This window comes from Saccoglossus kowalevskii, chromosome 4, assembly GCF_978046115.1.
Source record: "Saccoglossus kowalevskii chromosome 4, keSacKowa6.1, whole genome shotgun sequence".
In the NCBI taxonomy this organism is placed as follows: Eukaryota; Metazoa; Hemichordata; class Enteropneusta; family Harrimaniidae; genus Saccoglossus; species Saccoglossus kowalevskii.
The window spans coordinates 45,971,867-45,991,718 of NC_140644.1; the positions used below are offsets into that span (position 1 = coordinate 45,971,867).

The 19,852-nt window shown below is 35.6% G+C and overlaps 1 protein-coding gene across 1 annotated transcript; it reads right to left on the reverse strand.

Moving 5' to 3' along the window:
• Positions 1-240: 240 nt before the first annotated feature.
• Positions 241-17,326, reverse strand: LOC100376128 (small ribosomal subunit protein eS1-like). Its single transcript, XM_006821548.3, has 6 exons — positions 17,205-17,326; positions 16,821-16,924; positions 7,358-7,545; positions 5,518-5,726; positions 704-813; positions 241-428 (listed from the first exon to the last, which is right to left on the reverse strand). Exons 1-6 carry the CDS (start codon positions 17,264-17,266, stop codon positions 298-300), a joined length of 804 nt encoding a protein of 267 aa, XP_006821611.1. The 5' UTR covers positions 17,267-17,326; the 3' UTR covers positions 241-297.
• Between the last annotated feature and the right edge of the window lie 2,526 nt (positions 17,327-19,852).

The following is a 19,852-nucleotide window of genomic DNA, read 5'->3' on the forward strand; positions in this document are numbered from 1 at the left end:
AAAATATAACCAAAGTCTTTGAGAGGAGGCATTTTCTTATTAGCAGTCTGGAGGATTAGTATGTCCAAGTAATATGCATGGGAAGGAAAAGCATTCATTTACTTAGTGGACAGAGGCAGAGTTAATTACCCATGAGCACTTGGAGCAATCCCTGGGATTGAGCTGACCATTCATAAAAGTGAGATGTTTATCAGTCTAATCTGGCTAATGATGGCTGCACAAATTAAGACAATATGTTGGTAAACTTGAATGCAAATCTTTATTTTAACCAGACTGCATCAAATGTTTATCAGTTTATTAAACAGCGTCGAGAACCGGTGGTTCATAGTTGTCTGGTCTGGATACCTTCTCACCAGATTCATCTGTGGTTTCTCCACCGCCTCCTTTGCTAGCACTACCTTCACCATGCAGTTCTAACAACTTACCAACTGTAAAATAAGCAAGAGAAAATCAATTTACTTGCCTCCCATTTTTCAAACAATTCAATTCAAACAGATTCCATGATTGGTATGGGTTTAATTAGTGTGCACATATCAAACAAAACAATGTTTTTAGAATATTTTTTTAACTTTGAAGCTCAGTGAAAAAATTATTAACAAAGACTTATTAAAACTCTTCATGGCAAGGATTAAGTATTTTATTAGACATTCATTATTTGATATTGTCACTAATAGGAGTATTCACTTAAGTGTTCAATACTTACCATCAAGCTTAGGTTTCTTAAGGACTTTAACTTTACGGATATGTACATCATGTAGAGGAAAGATTCCCTGACATGCCTTCTCAATGTCTTTACCAATGCTGTCTGGGATCCTGTTGAATTAACAAGCATTATTTTGCAAATGGCAACCAGATGAAAATGTTTTGCTGTTTTTATGAAGAATCTTCCCCAAAACAAAATTGACCAGTCATTAAAAATGACAGTCCCCATTAAATTTTTGAAAGTTCTCTTAGTGCTTATTATATTAAAGCGGGGGGGTTGACGCAAGCGTGTCCTCGAGTCCCAAATACAACAGATTGTTTATTTATATCAAATTCGAACACGTGTTGCGCGACGACCCCTCTGGTTTAAGACATAGCAAAGAAAATCAAAGAAAACTTAGAAAGAACTCCCATGTGCTGAGAGTATTGGAGACACATTAAATATACTTCGAAATTACTTAGCTGAAAACTAATTATGCAAATCAGAAAATTAATATGACCAGATTTGAGTGTAAAACTAATGAGGTCTGTGCAATGTAACAGAAAATCTATGTCTCCAAGTTTAATTGAAATGTGATTAGAACCAAAAAAATTATGAATTATTATGCTTATTAGGGAATTAATATGAACAGATTTTTACCCACAATTATTCAGGTCTGTCTATTGTCCTACAGCATCCATGTACATTCATTGATATGTGATGTATAGTACCTGAGATATCAGTGTGAAAGTTGGTTAATTATGCAAATTAGGTGATTAATATGCACAAATATTTACCGGAAACTAATTGGGTCTGCATAATTCTAGATTCATTGAAATGTGATGATTAGTACTTTAGATATCAGTAGAAAAGCTGAAAAAATAATTATGCAAATTAGGTAATTAATATGCACAATTATTTACCCTAAAACTAATCAGGTCTCTGCATAGTCCTAAAGGATCTATGTACCAAGTTTCATTGAAATGCGATGATTAGTACTTGAGATACCCGTGGAAAAGCTGAAAATTAACTATTATGCAAATTAGGTGATTAATATGCACAAATATTTATCGAAAACAATCAATCTCTGCATAGTCCTTGAGTATGTAAGTACCAAGTTTCATTGAAATGTAATGCTAACTACTTATATCAAATGCTGAAAATTAATTATGCAAATTAGGTAATTAATATGTACTGATATTACCATAAAAACTATCAGGTCTGTGCAGTGTCATATGACATCTATGTACCAAGTTTCATTGAAATGCGATAATTAGTACTTGAGATATCAGTGGAAAAAACGAAAATTGACTAATCATTATGCAAATTAGGTAATTAGTATCCACGGATTATTACCAAAAACTAATCAAAACCTAGCATTAGTTCAGAGCATGTATGTACAAAGTTTCATCAAAATCCAATGAGTGGTTGTTTAGATATCAGTGGAACAATCATGGAACAGCTAAAAATCAGCTAATTATCATGCAAATTAGGTAATTAATATGCACGGATTTTTACCAAAAACTAATCAAATCTGCGCATATGTTCAGAGCATCTATGTACCAAGTTTCATCAAAATCCAATGAGTGGTTCTTTAGATATCAGTGGAACAGTCATAGAACAGCTAAAAATTAGCTAATTATCATGCAAATTAAGTAATTAACGAGCATGGATTTTTACCAAAACCTAATCAAATCTGCGCATTGGCCCAGAGCATCTATGCACCAAGTTTCATCAAAAACCGATGTATGGTTCTTGAGATAGCAGTGGAACAGTCGGACACACATACACACACACAGACATACTAACTGCAAAGACTCCCATTTTGTGCTTCGCACATGGGAGTCAAACATAGATCACAAGTGAAAGTAAAACAAATTGAGGTGCATGTCTATGTTATTGCACTTACTAAAATTTTTTTAAAGTATGTTTGAGAAAATGCAAGTCTGAGGATGGGAATGAGCCACTAAAATTACATTACCATACATCTCATGAATAAGAATGCTTGTTGCCATGGTACAATAAATCTTTACATGGGGCTTACAATGTTAACATTTGTGTAATGACCAAATTTGAGATTCTGGGATAGGAAATACAGCAATTGCAACTCTTTGTAATTGTATTAGTTCTGGACTAAAGTGGCTAATAGACTTTTTGTACAAGTCAAGCGCCTTCTTGTGTTTAATAATATGGTGAAGGCAGTGTCCTCAAACTTGCAGTTTTAATAAATATCAGTTCAAAACAAGTCATTGAAAATAACATAGTCGCCGTTAAATTTTTAAAAGTTCTCTTTGTGCTTTGATTAAAGCAAAGAAGTTGTCGCGAGAAGTTGTGGCATATACAACAGATTGTTTTTTTAGATCAAAACGCGTGTTCCTTGTAGTAGTAATATGGCCAAAAATAAAAACAGCCGTTATTCGGCCATCTTTGATCTGATTATGAAGCACACTGATATGTATGATGTATGTGCCAAATATGAATGAAAATGGTAGATAAATTGTGGAAATATAGCAGTAAGGCCAAAAAGTCAGATGGCTGTCAATTGGCCATCCTTGACCAGATTTTGAAACAAATTGTCATGGACATGCATCCTAACATGTATAAAGTACATGTAATGTGCCAAATTTGAATGAAAACTGACAGAGAACGTCCAAGATACCGCATAAAAAAAACCAAAATGCCTGCCAGTCGACCATCTTTGATCCAATTGTGAAATAAATCGTCATGGACATGTATCCTAACATGTATAATCTATGTACCAAGTTTGAATAAAAACTGACAAAGCATGTCCGAAATACAACATTTTCAAAAAACAAGATGGCTGCCAGTCTGCCATTTCGAATTGAATCACTAAACCACTGCATGTGCACATGTCCCACATAAAGTACTAGGGACATGCAAAGAATGAACGGAATCGGTACAAGGGATTCTGAGATATGACTCCGGACGGAAGGACGCACAGACGAACATAGACCGAATTATAAGTCCCCATTTTTCGGACTTCGTTCGAACGGGGACTAATAATGCGTTTAATACAATTTAACGTTTGTCATGCCTGTAATTTAAATTCACATGGCAGGGGGTTTCAAACAATGGTGATGTATTTGAATTACACTTGCCCATCTACATCATAAAATTAAAAGAACTCAGCCATCTTTGATCTGATTATGAAACAAAGTGACATGTATGATGTATGTGCCAAATACAAATGGTACAAAAATCTTGGAAATATAGTAGTACCGTTAAAATCCTAATATAAACCACATACGTAATAGTAACCCCACCTCTAATTCCGGCTTAAGGGTTAAAAAATTCTTAACAAAAATTGAAAACATAAAAAGTACCTATTACTAACCACACCCCCAATTCAACAAGACCGTGACTGACCATTGTTTCAACCAGCTGATCCAAAACTGCATTATTCCTAATCCTGTTGATTATGTTTCGACAACGTGCCTAAAAATATTCACAGCTATTTATTTGTTCAGCGGTGATAATATGTCAGACATGCAGTGCGAGTGTTTTTGTTCTGGTGGCAACCTTCGTTAATACTCCTGTGTTTCGGAAGTTTTCAACAATGAGCTGTTATCACTGTAAAAGTGTTAAATTCTTCAATGCTCAGTTTATCTTTCGAAAAAATTATGTTGTTTTCCCTATGGAAATCAAAGTCAAAAGATCACATTACATTATCGATAAATCTCTTCCGTGTTAAGTTTACCATGAAGTCGCTGAACTTTCATTAACATATTTAAATGAGCTATGGTAATTAGAACACGTTGGCACCATCCAGCATTTTGATTGGTTAATTAGCAACTTGACCTATCCGGTCAATTAATAGTCTCGGGTGCATTCAAACATGGCAGATATCGTATCACATCGAGCGTTTACATGTGACCGAAATCATTCGCTTAGGGTGAAACTAAGTTGAATTTTACTTGCATTTCATAACAATTCAACGAATTTATTTTTTGTGCGTTATATTCACTGTTGAGTAATAATCAACTTCAACACTTCTAAAACAAGTAAGTTATTCATTGTGAGTTATTGTGAGCCGCAGCAAGGTCGGATTGTGCTAACATACCGTGATCATTTGCTACTAAGCAATGCAATGTTTTTATTTGAAACTTTTGTTAGAATTTACTTTCCGTTAAATGTGACGCCTATATTCAAGGGATTGTTTTGTTTTGTGCATGTATATTGTTAGCAAATAAAATATAAACCACACCCTCCAACTTGAGCTTTTGATCCCAATTTTAAAATTGATACATTGTAATATAAAATGTGGTTTATATTAGGATTTTAACTGTAAAGCCAAAAAGTCAGATGGCTTTTAATCTGCCATCCTTGATCTGATTTTGAAAAATTTTTCATGGATATGTATTCTAACATGTATAATCTACATCTAAAGTTTGAATGAAAACTGACAAAGCATGTCCAAAATATGCCATTTTCAAAAAACAAGATGGCTGCCAGTCTGCCATTTTCAATCGAATTCCTAAACCACTCAAGTAAAGTACTAGGGCACATGCAAAGAATGAACGAAATTGGGCCAAAGGATTCTGAAATATAACTTCGAACGGACGAAGACCGAATTGTAAGTCCCTGTTTTCAGACTATTTGAACAAACCTAATATACAAAGCCATACCAATTGTATTCTGGAATTTACATCACCTGGAATTCTAGAAACGAGTAGGGAAAGGGGAAAATACAACAATGAACATTTCACAACCAAGAAAGAAACAATGGCCACACAATACTGAAAGCATAAATTTCTAAACACATGGAATAGTCTGATCCCAGCAGTTTAACCATCAAGTAGATGGGTAAAACTTACAATTTGTTGACAATTTCTTTCAGTTCCACATTTTGACACTCTCGTACCATAATCTCAACCATTTTCCTCCTGATTGACTTGACTTGTGTGTGGTAGGCATAAGTGGTTTTCTTAATTTGGTTTTGTCTCCTCTTTGTGAATCCAATACAGAATAACCTCAATAGATAACCATCTGACGTCTTAACATCAATGTTGGCTTCAATCAATGTCTGCCAAGAAAACAATATCAGTAACAACAAATAAAAATCAAAAATTTACAATTAACTCATTAGTTATGAGTGTGAATTATGTATTTAATATTTTTTGGTTAAGATTATATATATACACACACACAAAAGTAAAAACAACTGTCGCCAATAGAGGGCGTAAAAGGGTAGAAAAGGAGTGATAGTACTGGTGACTAAAAGGGTATGTGGATTTTGGTTATTGGTTGAGTGGCAGAGAAGAATTTTCGTGATGTCCATTGAATATGGTCAAGTTGGTGTATAACAGACTTTATCTGAGTTTGTAAAAGAATCTGATGTTGAATGGCGGGATTTACACTTGATTGCCGAACTTTCGTTTGGGTGCTGCTAACTGCGTCAGAGTTGTCAGCACTATTGGAGTTAATGAGTAACAAGTCAGTTATTTGATACCAACTATTTACTTGATCAACACATCGTCACCATTCTTGCCAATACGTCATGTGAAAGAATACAACTCGTGAAATGAAAGCCAAGCAAGACCTAAACTTTTAATCAAAGTATGAACTCTTGATCTAGTGTATACTTATTTTTTAGTATTTCTTGCATAAAATATGGTGTTTTGTACTGAACATGTGTGATAGGTTGTATTTTGTTGAATTTGTGAAGTATAGATACTCATCATTAGTAAAGGAGTTTTTTTTTTTTGTCCAGTGATAATTTTTTTAAATTTATCTCAGACTAGCATATTAAGGAACAAGTACTTGAAACTTCTTTTAGAATATACTTTTCGTTATTAACAAAATTAAAAAAAAAATGCACATTACATTAAATAGTCTTTTTTTGTTATCATGTGAACAGTTTTTTTTGTGACTAATTTTCCCGATTTTAATTAGAGCATGGAAGGTACTGGTACTAGCGAATTAGAGCAATATACGGTACCGTAATCAGCAAAGCGTACAAATCTATTTTAGATATTATTTAATGTGCAGTATGTTGTACAGTGTGAATTTTCATTTGTGTACGAGTTTATCAGTGTGTGAAAATCCAAAAGTGTGCTTAGAATTGCAACAAAGTTGCAATCAAGTGTAGTGCATCTTATTATCCCTTCACAGGCCTTTGTGAATGCTCTAATTAAAGCTGCACCAAGATTTCAAACCCTGAAGTTGCCCATTGAAAAAATTAATTTCAATTAAAGCCGCGGCCTCAATTAGGAATTTTACGGTAGTCTAAGTTCACCATTTTGAATGAAATTTGAAAAACATGTGCCATAATGTATGGTGTATGTATTTTACTAAGTTTGTATGAAATCCCTCCATGCATAAACCAAGATATTTGATTTTTAACATTAAAATGGTGATACAATCAAAGATACCTGAATGGCAAGCAAACTAATACAAGTTCACATGTGCAACAAATCCTCTGAAAAGTTGATTAAGAGCTAAAAATTGTCTTATTCATCGACTGTCATAAAACAAAGCATACAATAGAAATGACAATGTTAAACTCAAAGGAAACCATAATATTGCCTGACTTAATTCAATAATAACATGGTATGGTATGGTATGGTATGGTACAACTACAGGACAATGTCAATCAAGCATCAAACCACAATTCGAAAGAATTCTTCTTGGAGCAAAAGAATTAAATTTACTAACCTGCCATTTCTTGACCATTGAGCAGAGCTTATCTCTAGTAAGATTCATTCCATGAAAATTTGTTAAACAGTTCTTTCCTTGTACCTCCTCAACCATCAATCGAAATTTTCTGAATGCAACCTCATCATTCTGTAAATCTGCTAATGACACCTCGAATACACGTCCTTTTAATCCATCAGATGCAATTCCTGAGAAAACAAAAAAAATATTGCATTGTTTTTTCTGAATAGTGTCATAACAATCTGAAGGTAAATGATTATCTCAGTCATGCATACTACAGCACACTTTGCATACACAGGACTCAAATTGTGATGGTTTCATGTCGTACGACTATTTTGGAACAATTTTCAGCAGTCCATTTAAGCCACAAAAAAAAAAGGTGCGTTTCAGGTAACTAGCTAGAACAATTTATATTTTGAGATTATAAATCTTTATATTGGTCAAAATTGCTCACATGGTCAACTGATATTAGTTAGTTTCAAATTACTGACACCACCAAGATATCAAGTATCATACTCAATGGATGTTGTTGATCTCAGAATTTAAAAACAGCCATTGAGGACAATTGTTGATATCTGGTTCAACTGAGGCCAACTGAATAGAATGTGAAAAAAGACAAGTTTCAAAGATGTTCAAGTTTTATTCAAGTTTCCATGTTCAATGTTCATTTATTTTCCATAGGGTCTCGTGCAGCATAGGAGGTACCCTTCACTGGTGCATACAGCTCATCTTTCCTTGATATACCCGCTGCATTCTTCACGCCCGAACTGTAATCAAATATTTTTTTTTTAGGATATAAAAAATATATAATTATGCTATTCTAATTTGTTTACAGTTGTATAAAATCAATATTAAAAAAAGACTTTATAAAATTTATTGCTATAAAACACTGAAAAAAAAACATAGTTGAACTCTGGTGACCTTGCCCTTTGTTATATAATATAATTCCCTTTATCATAGTTTGTTTCAATATAAATATGCATTGTCATAATTAATTTTGAATACAAACAAGTTTTGGGGTTGAACCAACAGTGGGGAATCAGTCTACCGAATGTCCTTAAAAGATGTAAATATCTTACAAAAACATGCCTCATTTGTTTAATTATTTTAAGGAACATAATTTCCAGCTTTATTGAAAGTAATTGAGATATTTTAGAATAAAAACAAATGTCTCATTGCAAAAAAAAGTGCTGCATTTAGATGTGAATAGATTCATAAAACGTGCAAGATAACAGAAAAATTTAGCTGGCTTTAGTCCAAGTATTTTGTACAGGTGTCTGTCAAAAATGAATGATTCACTGAGACAAATATGAACTGCCTCATTGTGTGACTACTGTATTATATGAAAAGTAAAAAAAAAACACCCTTTATGAATAGCTATCATGTTGCAAGCTCTGCTTTGTATGCAAATCAACTTTAAATAGTTGGTGTCCAGTGGAGGGAGAAGTCAACAGTACTGTTGCCTCCTGAGAAACTACATCTTCAAACACTGCAATCTCTGAAGTGCGTTTTTAAACTAGTATTATAAAAACTATCATTCTGTTCTAATAGCTGAAACATATTTCTGTGAGTTTTCATTTGTCGAATGAACTGTTTGTCAAATACAGATATTTTAGAATAATTTTCTTTTTAAAATGTGGATGAAATGTTTTGCTTTTAATGTATTTTTTATGTATTGTTTTTTATTTGATAACTTTTGACTAAACAGATTTTCTATTAGCTTCAGATCTTGATCAAAGTTTGGCACCCAGTTCATAGCAGTGCTTATATTGATTTTCTGACATCTTGTTTTCTGTAAAGATTTTATTGGTAGGTTTGCAAATGTGTATCAGACTGTGCAATCTCTCCGTGAGTTGGTTTTGAAACCCAGTATGGGATTCTGAGATACATTACCAAGGATATTATTACAAGATAAATGATTTGCTTCATTGAACACGTACAACAATGCATATTTCCACTGAGATCAGTGACCTTTGATGTGCATCACCAGTGATCAGTCAAGTAGAAACAGTCAAAATATCAGATTTTCTCAATTTTTGCATGATATTTTCATACAGGACATCTGTTGTTCAAACTCTGGGAAGACTTTATACTGATGAATAAGGTGACCAAGTTTGATAAAGTTTGGAATAGAATTAGTAAAGTTATTATGCACACAATAACAATTATTAACGCCGCCGACGACGACGACAACTACAACAACGACGACGACAACGCCGGACAATTTTTCCCTTAATATACCTTTCCCTTCCATCTTTGATGGTACGGGCAAGGTAAAAAATACCGAGCACCATAGTTTATACACATACTTTGAGGTTTTGATGGTAGAGACTTTTTCTTAGTCAACGCATACATTAGTACATCGAATGGATTTTTCGTCTCTGGCGATGCAGGTTCTGTGCATTTATCAAGTCCCAAACACATTGTGCTGTCCGGCTCAGGGACACAAGTGAACTTTATGAATTTAGTTCCAAATGAATTGACAACGCTCGGCACGAGTGATTTTAACATCGAGACCATGTTTTCGATTTTTTTTCAAAATTAGGATCAGGACGTATTTTTAGGTAGGGTCGGGTTACCGGAAACGCACCATTTTTTGTTGGGCCTTAGACCACTGGTACACAATTTTAGCAAAGCATTCCAAAATAATTTTTTTGTAATAAGACATTCAATGTAAATAACCAACACAATAAGTGTGAAGTTAGCTATAAAACTAGCATACGTTTTTCAATGATCTAATAAATTTAAATATTTACCTTTATAAGATTGTTCTAAATGTTGCTATACTACTGGAATTCTTTAATTTGGTCGCTATTTTCCCCCATAGTTATTCAAAACATTGCATACTGACGTGGGTAACATCAAAGGCTTGTAATCACTCAAGCATTTACTTTCTTTCCTATACTCCCTCACAGCAAAACTTGCATCACAAGCACATTGGGTTCTAGGCTGGGTGTAAAATGGCAGAATATCCAAGGTAGAGTTTTTGTACTATTATGAACCCAGTATAGTGGCAGTATACATAGAGAATGATTTTTGTAAAATGAGCTATTTAGATTTAACAGTGAGACTGGCCAGTGAAACATTGTTTCTGCATAGAATGACAGCACTGAGATTACAGGTGATGAATAGGTTAACAGCAAATGGACTTGCCAGCAAATGGTCATTAAAGGGGAGCAGAGGTGTGGCTTTTGACACTCTGTACATGAAATCTGAGATCTATGAATGAATTCTGTCGATAAAAACAACTTGTATGTGCTGCGAAATGCCCTAAATATCGGGTATAAAACGGGCTGTGAAGCAAATTTCACGACGAAAACCGCGGAAAACTACAGCGAAATCCCCTCGTTTGCCGCCATCTTGAATAAGTTATCGTGACGTCACAAGGCGTCACAGTTTTCCCATTTCACGCAGTTTTCGTCGTGAAAACGACCAATTTCGGACCATCGCCCTCAAAATAATTGATGACATAGTTTCGGGACCCATCGACAGTTGAAAAGTAGAAACTTGAGGCGAAAATAATGAAAAATCAAAGAAAGCTTAGAAAGAACTCCCATGTGCTGAGAGTATTGGAGACACATTAAATATAATTCGAAATTACTTAGCTGAAAACTAATTATGCAAATCAGAAAATTAATATGACCAGATTTGAGTGTAAAACTAATGAGGTCTGCGCAATGTAACAGAAAATCTATGTCTCCAAGTTTAATTGAAATGTGATTAGAACCAAAAAATTATGAATTATTATGCTTATTAGGGAATTAATATAAACAGATTTTTACCCCAAACTAATTAGGTTTGTACATTGTCCTAGAGCATCTTTGTACTAAGTTTCATTGAAATGGAATAATTAGCACCGTGAAAACTCCAAAATTTCGGCCCCTCTAAAAATTCGGCCGCCTATTTATTTGCCGGGTTTCGGTGTTTTATTTACCTCCAAATTTTCGACTCCACTAAAAAATGCCGACTCATTCTTATTCGAAAATTGCGACCAGTTTTAGTTTTCCCCCAAACGAAAAAAAAAACGATGTGAGCGTTCAAACGGGACCTTCCTCAAAGGCATGAATCCGGGTTTCTGATTGACTGAGAGATTTTTATTTTATTGGTAACGAAAATATATTCTAAATAAACGAAGTTTCAAATAAAAACGAACACAAAAATCTCGGCATGCTGCGTTTCTGAATTGTTGATTATTACTGTACTCAGTAGTGATTATAATAATGTACACAAAATAAATTTGTTGAATGGTTATGAAAAACAAATAAAAGTCAACTTAGTTTCATCGTAAGCGAATGATTCCGGTCCCGTATAAACGTTTGATGCTGTAGGATATCCGCCATGTTCTCTTAGGTCAAATAGGTCAAATCGCTAATTAACCAATCAAAAAGCTGGATGATGCCAACGTGTTCAAATTACCATAGCTTATTTAAATATGTTAATGTTATTGAACGCAATGCGAAAGAGATTGATGTTGTAGTACGATATTTTGGCTTGGATTTTGATGCGAAAACGGCATGATTTTTTTTAAATAAAAAAATTAGTTGTTTTTAAAAAATAAACTGGTCATCTGAAGAATAATTTAACATTGTTCACAGTGATAACAGCTCATTCTCGAAAGGAAGCTTACCCGCTCACGCTAGTCACGATAAAAATCATACACGTGTACTCTTGAATAGACAGACGTCAATGACTACGGTAAAACTTACTCTATTTTAGCCGGCAGGATTGATTGAAATGTCCGAAAAATGACGCCAAAATACACCTTAAAAGTCCCATTTTATTTTTTTAAATCCCATTTTACTTTTTAATCCAAGGGCGAATTTACGGCAGAATTTGGTCCCTCAAATAAGGGACACGTGAGCTTTGATTCTAACCGGATACATTGCACTGGGTCGGGGAGATCGTTTGCTAAACTTCCATGTATCTTTTGTCCAATGGGTACCTGTACTTCGAACATTCGCAAGTTTTCCTAGGTAGTGCGAGACAGCTTTGTCTTTTGACCTATTAGTTTTGTGCTGACCTCTTCTCCGCGTCTTGATGTTTTGTTTTGCTTGTCATAATACTCACTGATTGATGACTTTGTTTAGATTTTGAGTTACAACTCGGCCACGACCTTTGCTTTTACCGTGAAACATGAGGAAGTTTACGTCAATTGACCGACATTGCATTTTTTAAAAACTAATGAAGCACACTGTCTATCATCCCTATTTTTTTTTGCTGATTTCTACTCTGAAAAATTCGACCGTCCAAAAATGCACCTTAATTTTGACTCTAAAAACACGTCACAATTATTTAAAACCGGTCGAAATTTTGGAGTTTTTACGGTACTTTAGATATCAGTGTGAAAGCTTAAAATTGGTTAATTATGCAAATTAGGTAATTAATATGTACAGATTTTAACCCACAATTATTCAGGTCTGTCTATTGTCCTACAGCATCCATGTACATTCATTGATATGTGATGTATAGTACCTGAGATATCAGTGTGAAAGTTGGTTAATTATGCAAATTAGATGATTAATATGCACAAATATTTACCGGAAACTATTTGGGTCTGCATAATTCTAGATTCATTGAAATGTGATGATTAGTACTTTAGATATCAGTAGAAAAGCTGAAAATTAATTATGCAAATTAGGTAATTAATATGTACTGATATTACCATAAAAACTATCAGGTCTGTGCAGTGTCGTATGACATCTATGTACCAAGTTTCATTGAAATGTGATGATTAGTACTTGAGATATCAGTGGAAAAACCGAAAATTGACTAATCATTATGCAAATTAGGTAATTAGTATCCACGGATTATTACCAAAAATTAATCAAATCTGCGCATATGTTCAGAGCATCTATGTACCAAGTTTCATCAAAATCCAATGAGTGGTTCTTTAGATATCAGTGGAACAGTCATAGAACAGCTAAAAATTAGCTAATTATCATGCAAATTAGGTAATTAACGAGCATGGATTTTTACCAAAACCTAATCAAATCTGCGCATATGTTCAGAGCATCTATGCACCAAGTTTCATCAAAAACCGATGTATGGTTCTTGAGATAGCAGTGGAACAGTCGGACACACATACACACACACATACACACATACTAACTGCAAAGACTCCCATTTTGTGCTTCGCACATGGGAGTCAAAAAAAAGGGCTGTTACGGCCCGACCTGATTTCAGGTCGGTAAAATATGGTAACTCGCATATGATGGAACTGTAGCTCCCTGGTTTCGCGTTAACACCACGACGAACAAAATAACCGACAGCGAAACCAAGCGAGCTACAGAACTGCAGCTATCCCAAAATACCGTTTTCTGAGAATTTATTGGCCTTTGTTTTCACCATGATGGTTGCCAGGTGGTGAAAATGTCTGAGGGGGGGATAAATGTCTGAGGGTGGGGGGGGGGATAAATGTCGCTGCGCACAGTGGATGCTGTGTTGGCTTGGATGTCAGGCCAATCACGATGGGCCAATACAGCGACGATATCCATACATCATGCAACTCACTGATGTTCAGACCAAAGCTATTCAAACTATACTTAGTTCCGAGACTGGTGTGTTCGTTATTAGTCGCACTGGAAATAATAGAGTAGGTGTTATATCTCAAAGCTCATGATGTCACTGCCTGGGGGAAGCCCACCTCTCGTAAACCATACTCACTTCTTCTAAACTAAACCATTGATAAATGACCACCCACTTCTAAACAAAATAACATGAAATGACACCCAAGTCGAGCGGCACATACCCGTATTGCACTTCTATGCAAGTAGCCCCCCCCCCCCACTTGTCGGGTGTCACTGCAACATATATCGACAGAAATGAAGCCGAAGACATCGGAAATGCAAAGCTCCAAGCGCTTTCTGGCATTCATTGTAACAAAGCTTTCTATTGGTCGGTAAATTTTCCATCGCGCAACCACGTGACATACACCTTTATGAATAGAATTACTGCACGGTGTTGTAGTGGGAAGAATATCCGAACGGAACAACACCGTGCAGGCGGACGATGAGTTTCTGAGGTATGTGAATTTTTGGATATCGGATATACGAGGGTTGTTGTGGACAGCGGCTTTGAAATTGTCAATGAATTCGGCCCAAGTGAGTAGATCGCCGTGAAAAGTGGGTATTTCTAAATGCGGAAGACCAACTGACTTGTAGTGGGTTTGTTGATCCGGTTGTAGGGCGGCCATGTTGTGATCGAGGGGTGCTTGTTGGATGACTGGTTTTGAAATCGAATAGTCTGGAATTCTTCGACAAACATTGAAAGTCGAGCGAAGCAGGCGAGTATTTAGACTTCATATGACTCATTCTCGGTAAATTCGGCGTGGTCTTCATCGTAATGATCGATGACTTGTTGGTTCGCGTTGACTAGCGCTGATAGCCGGTTGTCGACAGCTAATTTCCGTGCGAGGATTTCCCGGTACGCGGCGTTTTTGTCATTGGCATCTGGGTACTGCGTGATTAGCTCTTCAATCGGTGTGAGGACGGCTTGTAGTTGTGCCCTTGCTTTGTTCCTCCGTTGAATTAGTTGCGTTGCTCTTGGGATAGCAAGAAGATCCACATGTGAGACCGCAACGATCCACCATTTTAAATTTCGTGATAACGAATGCATTGTGGAAGAAATATTAACTGCGCATGTGCACAAGTAGAGCGCTGCTGATTGCGCTAAGCTTTCTGGGTAATTCCATTAGAAAACGTGTGGGGAAGGTTTTAAATCAATGTATCAAGAAAGAAAGAATGCACCCATTTACTGCCTAAATGAACTTTATTCTCTTAAAAACATACAGATATATCACAAATAGCTAACCTAGAAGCAGTGAATGGCATCCTTATTCATGGATTTTGTAATTTTTGGACGACAGACGCCTCGCCATCGCATAGGCTCATCAGGCCTTAAGGCCGGATGAGCCAAAAATGAAACATTCAGAATTACTCAAAATGCAAATGCTGCAGACTAAAAAGAAACAAATTGTGAAAGGTTAAATGAAACTCATTTGAAACATTTCAGCCAGGATTTTGTTCACGACTTTCCTGATCTTATTTACTACAAAATTCTTCAAAAAATCGACCACGCAAGTATTTGGCGGATTGCTGGTTATTATTCCGACCATCAGCTTCTACAACGTTTACATTTACAGTAATGAACAAACAAATAAAACTTCCAAACGATCATCAAAGTTATGGCGTGACATAACTTACTTCGCGATGTTATACACCGGTTATACCAATAATTCCTCTCACTCAGTCATGATGCCATGCAAAAAAATATACTTTTTTTATATGAAAAAAAAACGCAAAATTTAGTTTTATCAGGAGCAATTATTTTTCATCACTCAATCACTTCGGTGAAAAACACAGACACGCCATGATAGTTGTGATGCATTACTTGACGAACATGCGTCCTTTGACCCGATGGGTCAAAAACGCCATTAACCAATCAGAATGTCGCATGGTAATGCCGGTAGAACCTGAAGTTTTCCCGAATGGTAGTGATCATTAAAATTACATTGCAAAAGTAAAGCGATGTCGTAGTACGATGTGTTGGTATGGATTTCAGATGAAAACTGCATGATGGTTTTTGAAAGAGGTGATTAGCAATTTTTAAAAGGTAAAAGAAGTCTTGAAAGAAAAGTTTTTACATGATTCACGACGATAACAGTTCAGATGTATTTTACCCAATCGCGCAATAAACACGTTTTTTCTTGAGTAGCGTAAACTGATCGTGAACTCCGCTTTGCCCACATTACATCAGGGTGGAACTGATTTTGAAAGAATTTTAGCTTTCAATCTAAAGACTGCGTCTATCGTCAGAAAGTATTACTTACAAACAAAGAGGTGCTAATTTTACAAAATGGACTTGTATTGTTCAAAGCTGCTACCACATTGCACGACTATATGTCTATTGTTTACAAATTACAATCCACGACTGGCAGGATGCGTGTCTGTCGGTACGCAAGTATAATAACAATAAGACAATAGTCCTGGTCGGAAGCGTTTCCATGGTGGTCGCTAATTTTGAGTGCCGGTCGGGTCAACCAGCGTGACAATTTCCCAATAAAAAAAGCTTGCTAATCACCGTGGCAGTGTTAGACCGGTGTGGCGGCAAATCGAAGCACTGTGGCGGGACTGCCACACTGTTTACATCCTGGTGAGAACACTGCTGTGATATCTGGCCTTTCATTCCTTATACACACAAAAATAGTAAAAAGTATTTTACAGTATCATGAGAGCTTAAAATTGTTACACTTCTAACCTACAAGTGGTACGATTTTGTTGTGTTTCACAAATTAAGCAAAGAGTGCTCATTCGTGATGTTTATAAATATTGTTCAATGATAAGTAAATTGTTTTCTTACTAAAAAAATGAATTACAGTGATGGCACAAGTTGTTCTTTGAATCAAGCTTGTGTGTAAAATAACTACGTCTGCAGAGGGAGTAAAAAAAAATACCACACAACTTACTTGTTCCCTGCGTTCTGGTTACTAAAGTTTTACCAATATTTCTGATGTTGAACATAGAAGGTGCTTTGACATCATACCAATCCTTCTTCGAGAAGGGGTCAACACTGAAACATCACAACAAAAATTAATGTCTCATAAATTATAGTAGTAAAAATGTACTTTTGATCAATAACAGAACGGACAATCAAAAGAGCAACCGAGAAAGTAATCACACATGTGTACAACACGGTTTCGCAAACGTACATAATTAACAATCAAAATATGGTGTCAATGTGTTCACAATCGACGTGATATCCCCTCCATCCTTTGATTTAAAAACGTGATTTTACGTTTACAGGGAAAACAATCATTAGTTTATTAGTATAGCACCAAATTGTTACTCACACTTTCTTTTTAGCACCCTTCTTTCCCCCTTTTGTAAGACGTTTATTCTTGCCTACCGCCATGTTGGAGCTCTGCGACGAAAAGGCTGAATTGTGTGTTTGTTGAATGTTTCCTCGGCGCGGTGTTTAGGCTATTATTACAAATCACCATTTATCGGCACCGATATTTAATACGTATAAGTACACGAAATAAACTTTATTGTACACTAGAAGAAAATACTCTAATTTATATGTATATATATAAATAAAAGAAACGTTTTTTTTCGTAAAATAGAATGAGGGTGTATTATTGGCGAAAAGAAACAACATAAGCAGACGAGTGTAAAGACAGCGTTCGGTTAGATTCGCGTTCGATTCGCGTTCGATTCACGGTCGCTTCGCGTTCGATTGACGTACGTTTCGCGTTCGATTGACGTACAAATTGAAATATCTATATTTTCAACAAAAGTTTATATATAGCATATTTTGTTTAGAAAAAATGGGGATCAATTTATTCCTTTTGGAGAAAATCATGGTTATAAATAGTCTACAGTCTCGCTCACATCGGAAGTCACGTGGGCTCAAACAAGTATAAAATGGCCCTAGAAACAGACGAGAAACGCATAAATATGTTTAAGGAAAATGAATCTTTTGTAAAAAAAAAAAATTATATAGTCACAAATTATCACCACTCAATTCAAAAACAAATAAAATCTTTGAAACAAGGACGTTGATGATGTTTTTATTTATAATCATTGTCTTTTGACCTTCTGCGCGTCAAGGAACTGTCATTTGATTGTGTGATTTGAACAAAATCATTTGAGAACCAATGGATTTTAGACATGCATAATGACAATAGAAAACAAACCTTGGCTGAAAGCAAACTAAGAACATGCAGATTTTTAAAACTAGATTTAAAAATTGAAAATTACTTAATTAATATGCAGAACCATTGCAAAATTCAGGACAAGCAACCATAACCTTAAAATTGAGAAAGGCAGACACAATAATGTGCCACTGGATAAAAGAACATGTGATATATACAGCCAAAATATAATTGAGGATGAGCAACATTTTGTAATGAAATGTCCAGCTTACAGTCATCATAGGGACAAATTATTCCTGACTGCACAAAATAAAGTTTCAAATTTTGATAAAGAAAATAGTCAGAATAAATTTATATTTATTATGGAAAACCATACTCTAGCACCAGGCTTAGCTGTCTTCTTTTAAAAAAATGTGTTCATTCTATATTATGTATTCACCATTGGTTGCAAATTGTCTTTATTGTTTATTCAGATTTGTTTTTGACTTGTTTTATATTTTTAGAATAGTTTTTTTCTCTCTTTTTAGATTATAGTTTTTAAATTTCTTTTTGTAAGACCCTTTTTATCCTTTCTTAAGGATTTTATGAATCTAATAAATATTATTATTATTATCAAAGGCACATTACTTGGGGTTTGCAACGCGCATAGTACTGTACGGTGACATCATGTCAATATCCCATTCAAGTCTCATCTTGTAGATAACGAGACTGGTGCTACGACCTTCTGACCAATCTCCCAGGCAGAGTTCTATTACGAATAAGTATATCTCTGCCACCACGCCATCTTATGCTTGTCGTTGATTGGTCTATGCGTCACAGTACTACTTTCAAAGACGCTCACCAAAACATTGCCATGCACAAAGTTCAGTCTTTTCCTACATGCCAAAGCATTAGTTTCTACAATAAATGACTAACTTTATAAACTTACTAGAACCTGTGTGTTCTATGGCTGTTAGACGGCAAAATCGAACCCATTCAAGCCAGAAATAGTATTGAAATATTCACCAGAATACAAGATGAACGGAAATGTTAGGAAACTCTTTTCAGTGAAATTAGTCTTTAATGTTTCTTTCCAAACTATATACGTCAACAAAACGTTTTTTCTTCCCACTTTTGTAATTCGGTTTGAAATGAAACAACCGCGGAAAATGGCCGTGCGTAGTGAGGTGATTGACCACAAAATTGAAGGCTATCGTGGCAGGGGCACTATTGCGTAAAGCGCAAAGGCCTCTGGGAAGGAGATTGCTCTGCCACCACACATTCGCTGGTTCCCGGCGTCCTTTGCGAATGGCAGGTAGGACGCAGGTAACTAGTAATCGCCATATTGTTCCATTAGGGCCGGTTTTCCGGCCGGAAGGAACGCGACTGGGTGACGTAATTTGAAAACATTCCAAGTTTCGATTTGCGTAAACGTGTCTGTAATGCTACAATAAAGTGACTTACGCATAACTTTGTTAACTGACAGGGTCTTGTAGTTCGAACATATTCGAATATGCAAATGAGTTCTATGCAAAGCTGCTTTGTGCAGTGATGATAAGTAACGCGCATCGAACTGTGCGGAGTTCGACTACCGCTGTGACGCATCGACCAATCAACGACAAGCATACGATCGCGTGGTGGCAGAGATATATTCGTGGAATGGAATAGAACTCTGCCTGGGAGATTGAGGCGGTTTGTAATAAAACAATAAAACACATATTACCACATTCATAGTGAAAAAATATAATACATCGAAAATGTACAGAAAATATACTAGTAGTTTTCGCAATCCGTCATATCGTGAGCTATTTTGATCCACCTGGACATCCCAAGCTAGTTACCATTGTCCTTCCCAGTGTTTTTGC

Bases quoted from the DNA above. Each gene is read 5' to 3' on its own strand.
- LOC100376128 (XM_006821548.3), bottom strand. From the start codon at position 17,266: ATGGCGGTAGGCAAGAATAAACGTCTTACAAAAGGGGGAAAGAAGGGT. The intron at 16,925-17,204 runs GTGAGTAACAAT...GTGATGTTTCAG, and splicing joins AAGGGTGCTAAAAAGAAAGT to TGTTGACCCCTTCTCGAAGA. The intron at 7,546-16,820 runs GTAAGTTGTGTG...TTGTTTTCTCAG, and splicing joins AACCAGAACGCAGGGAACAA to GAATTGCATCTGATGGATTA.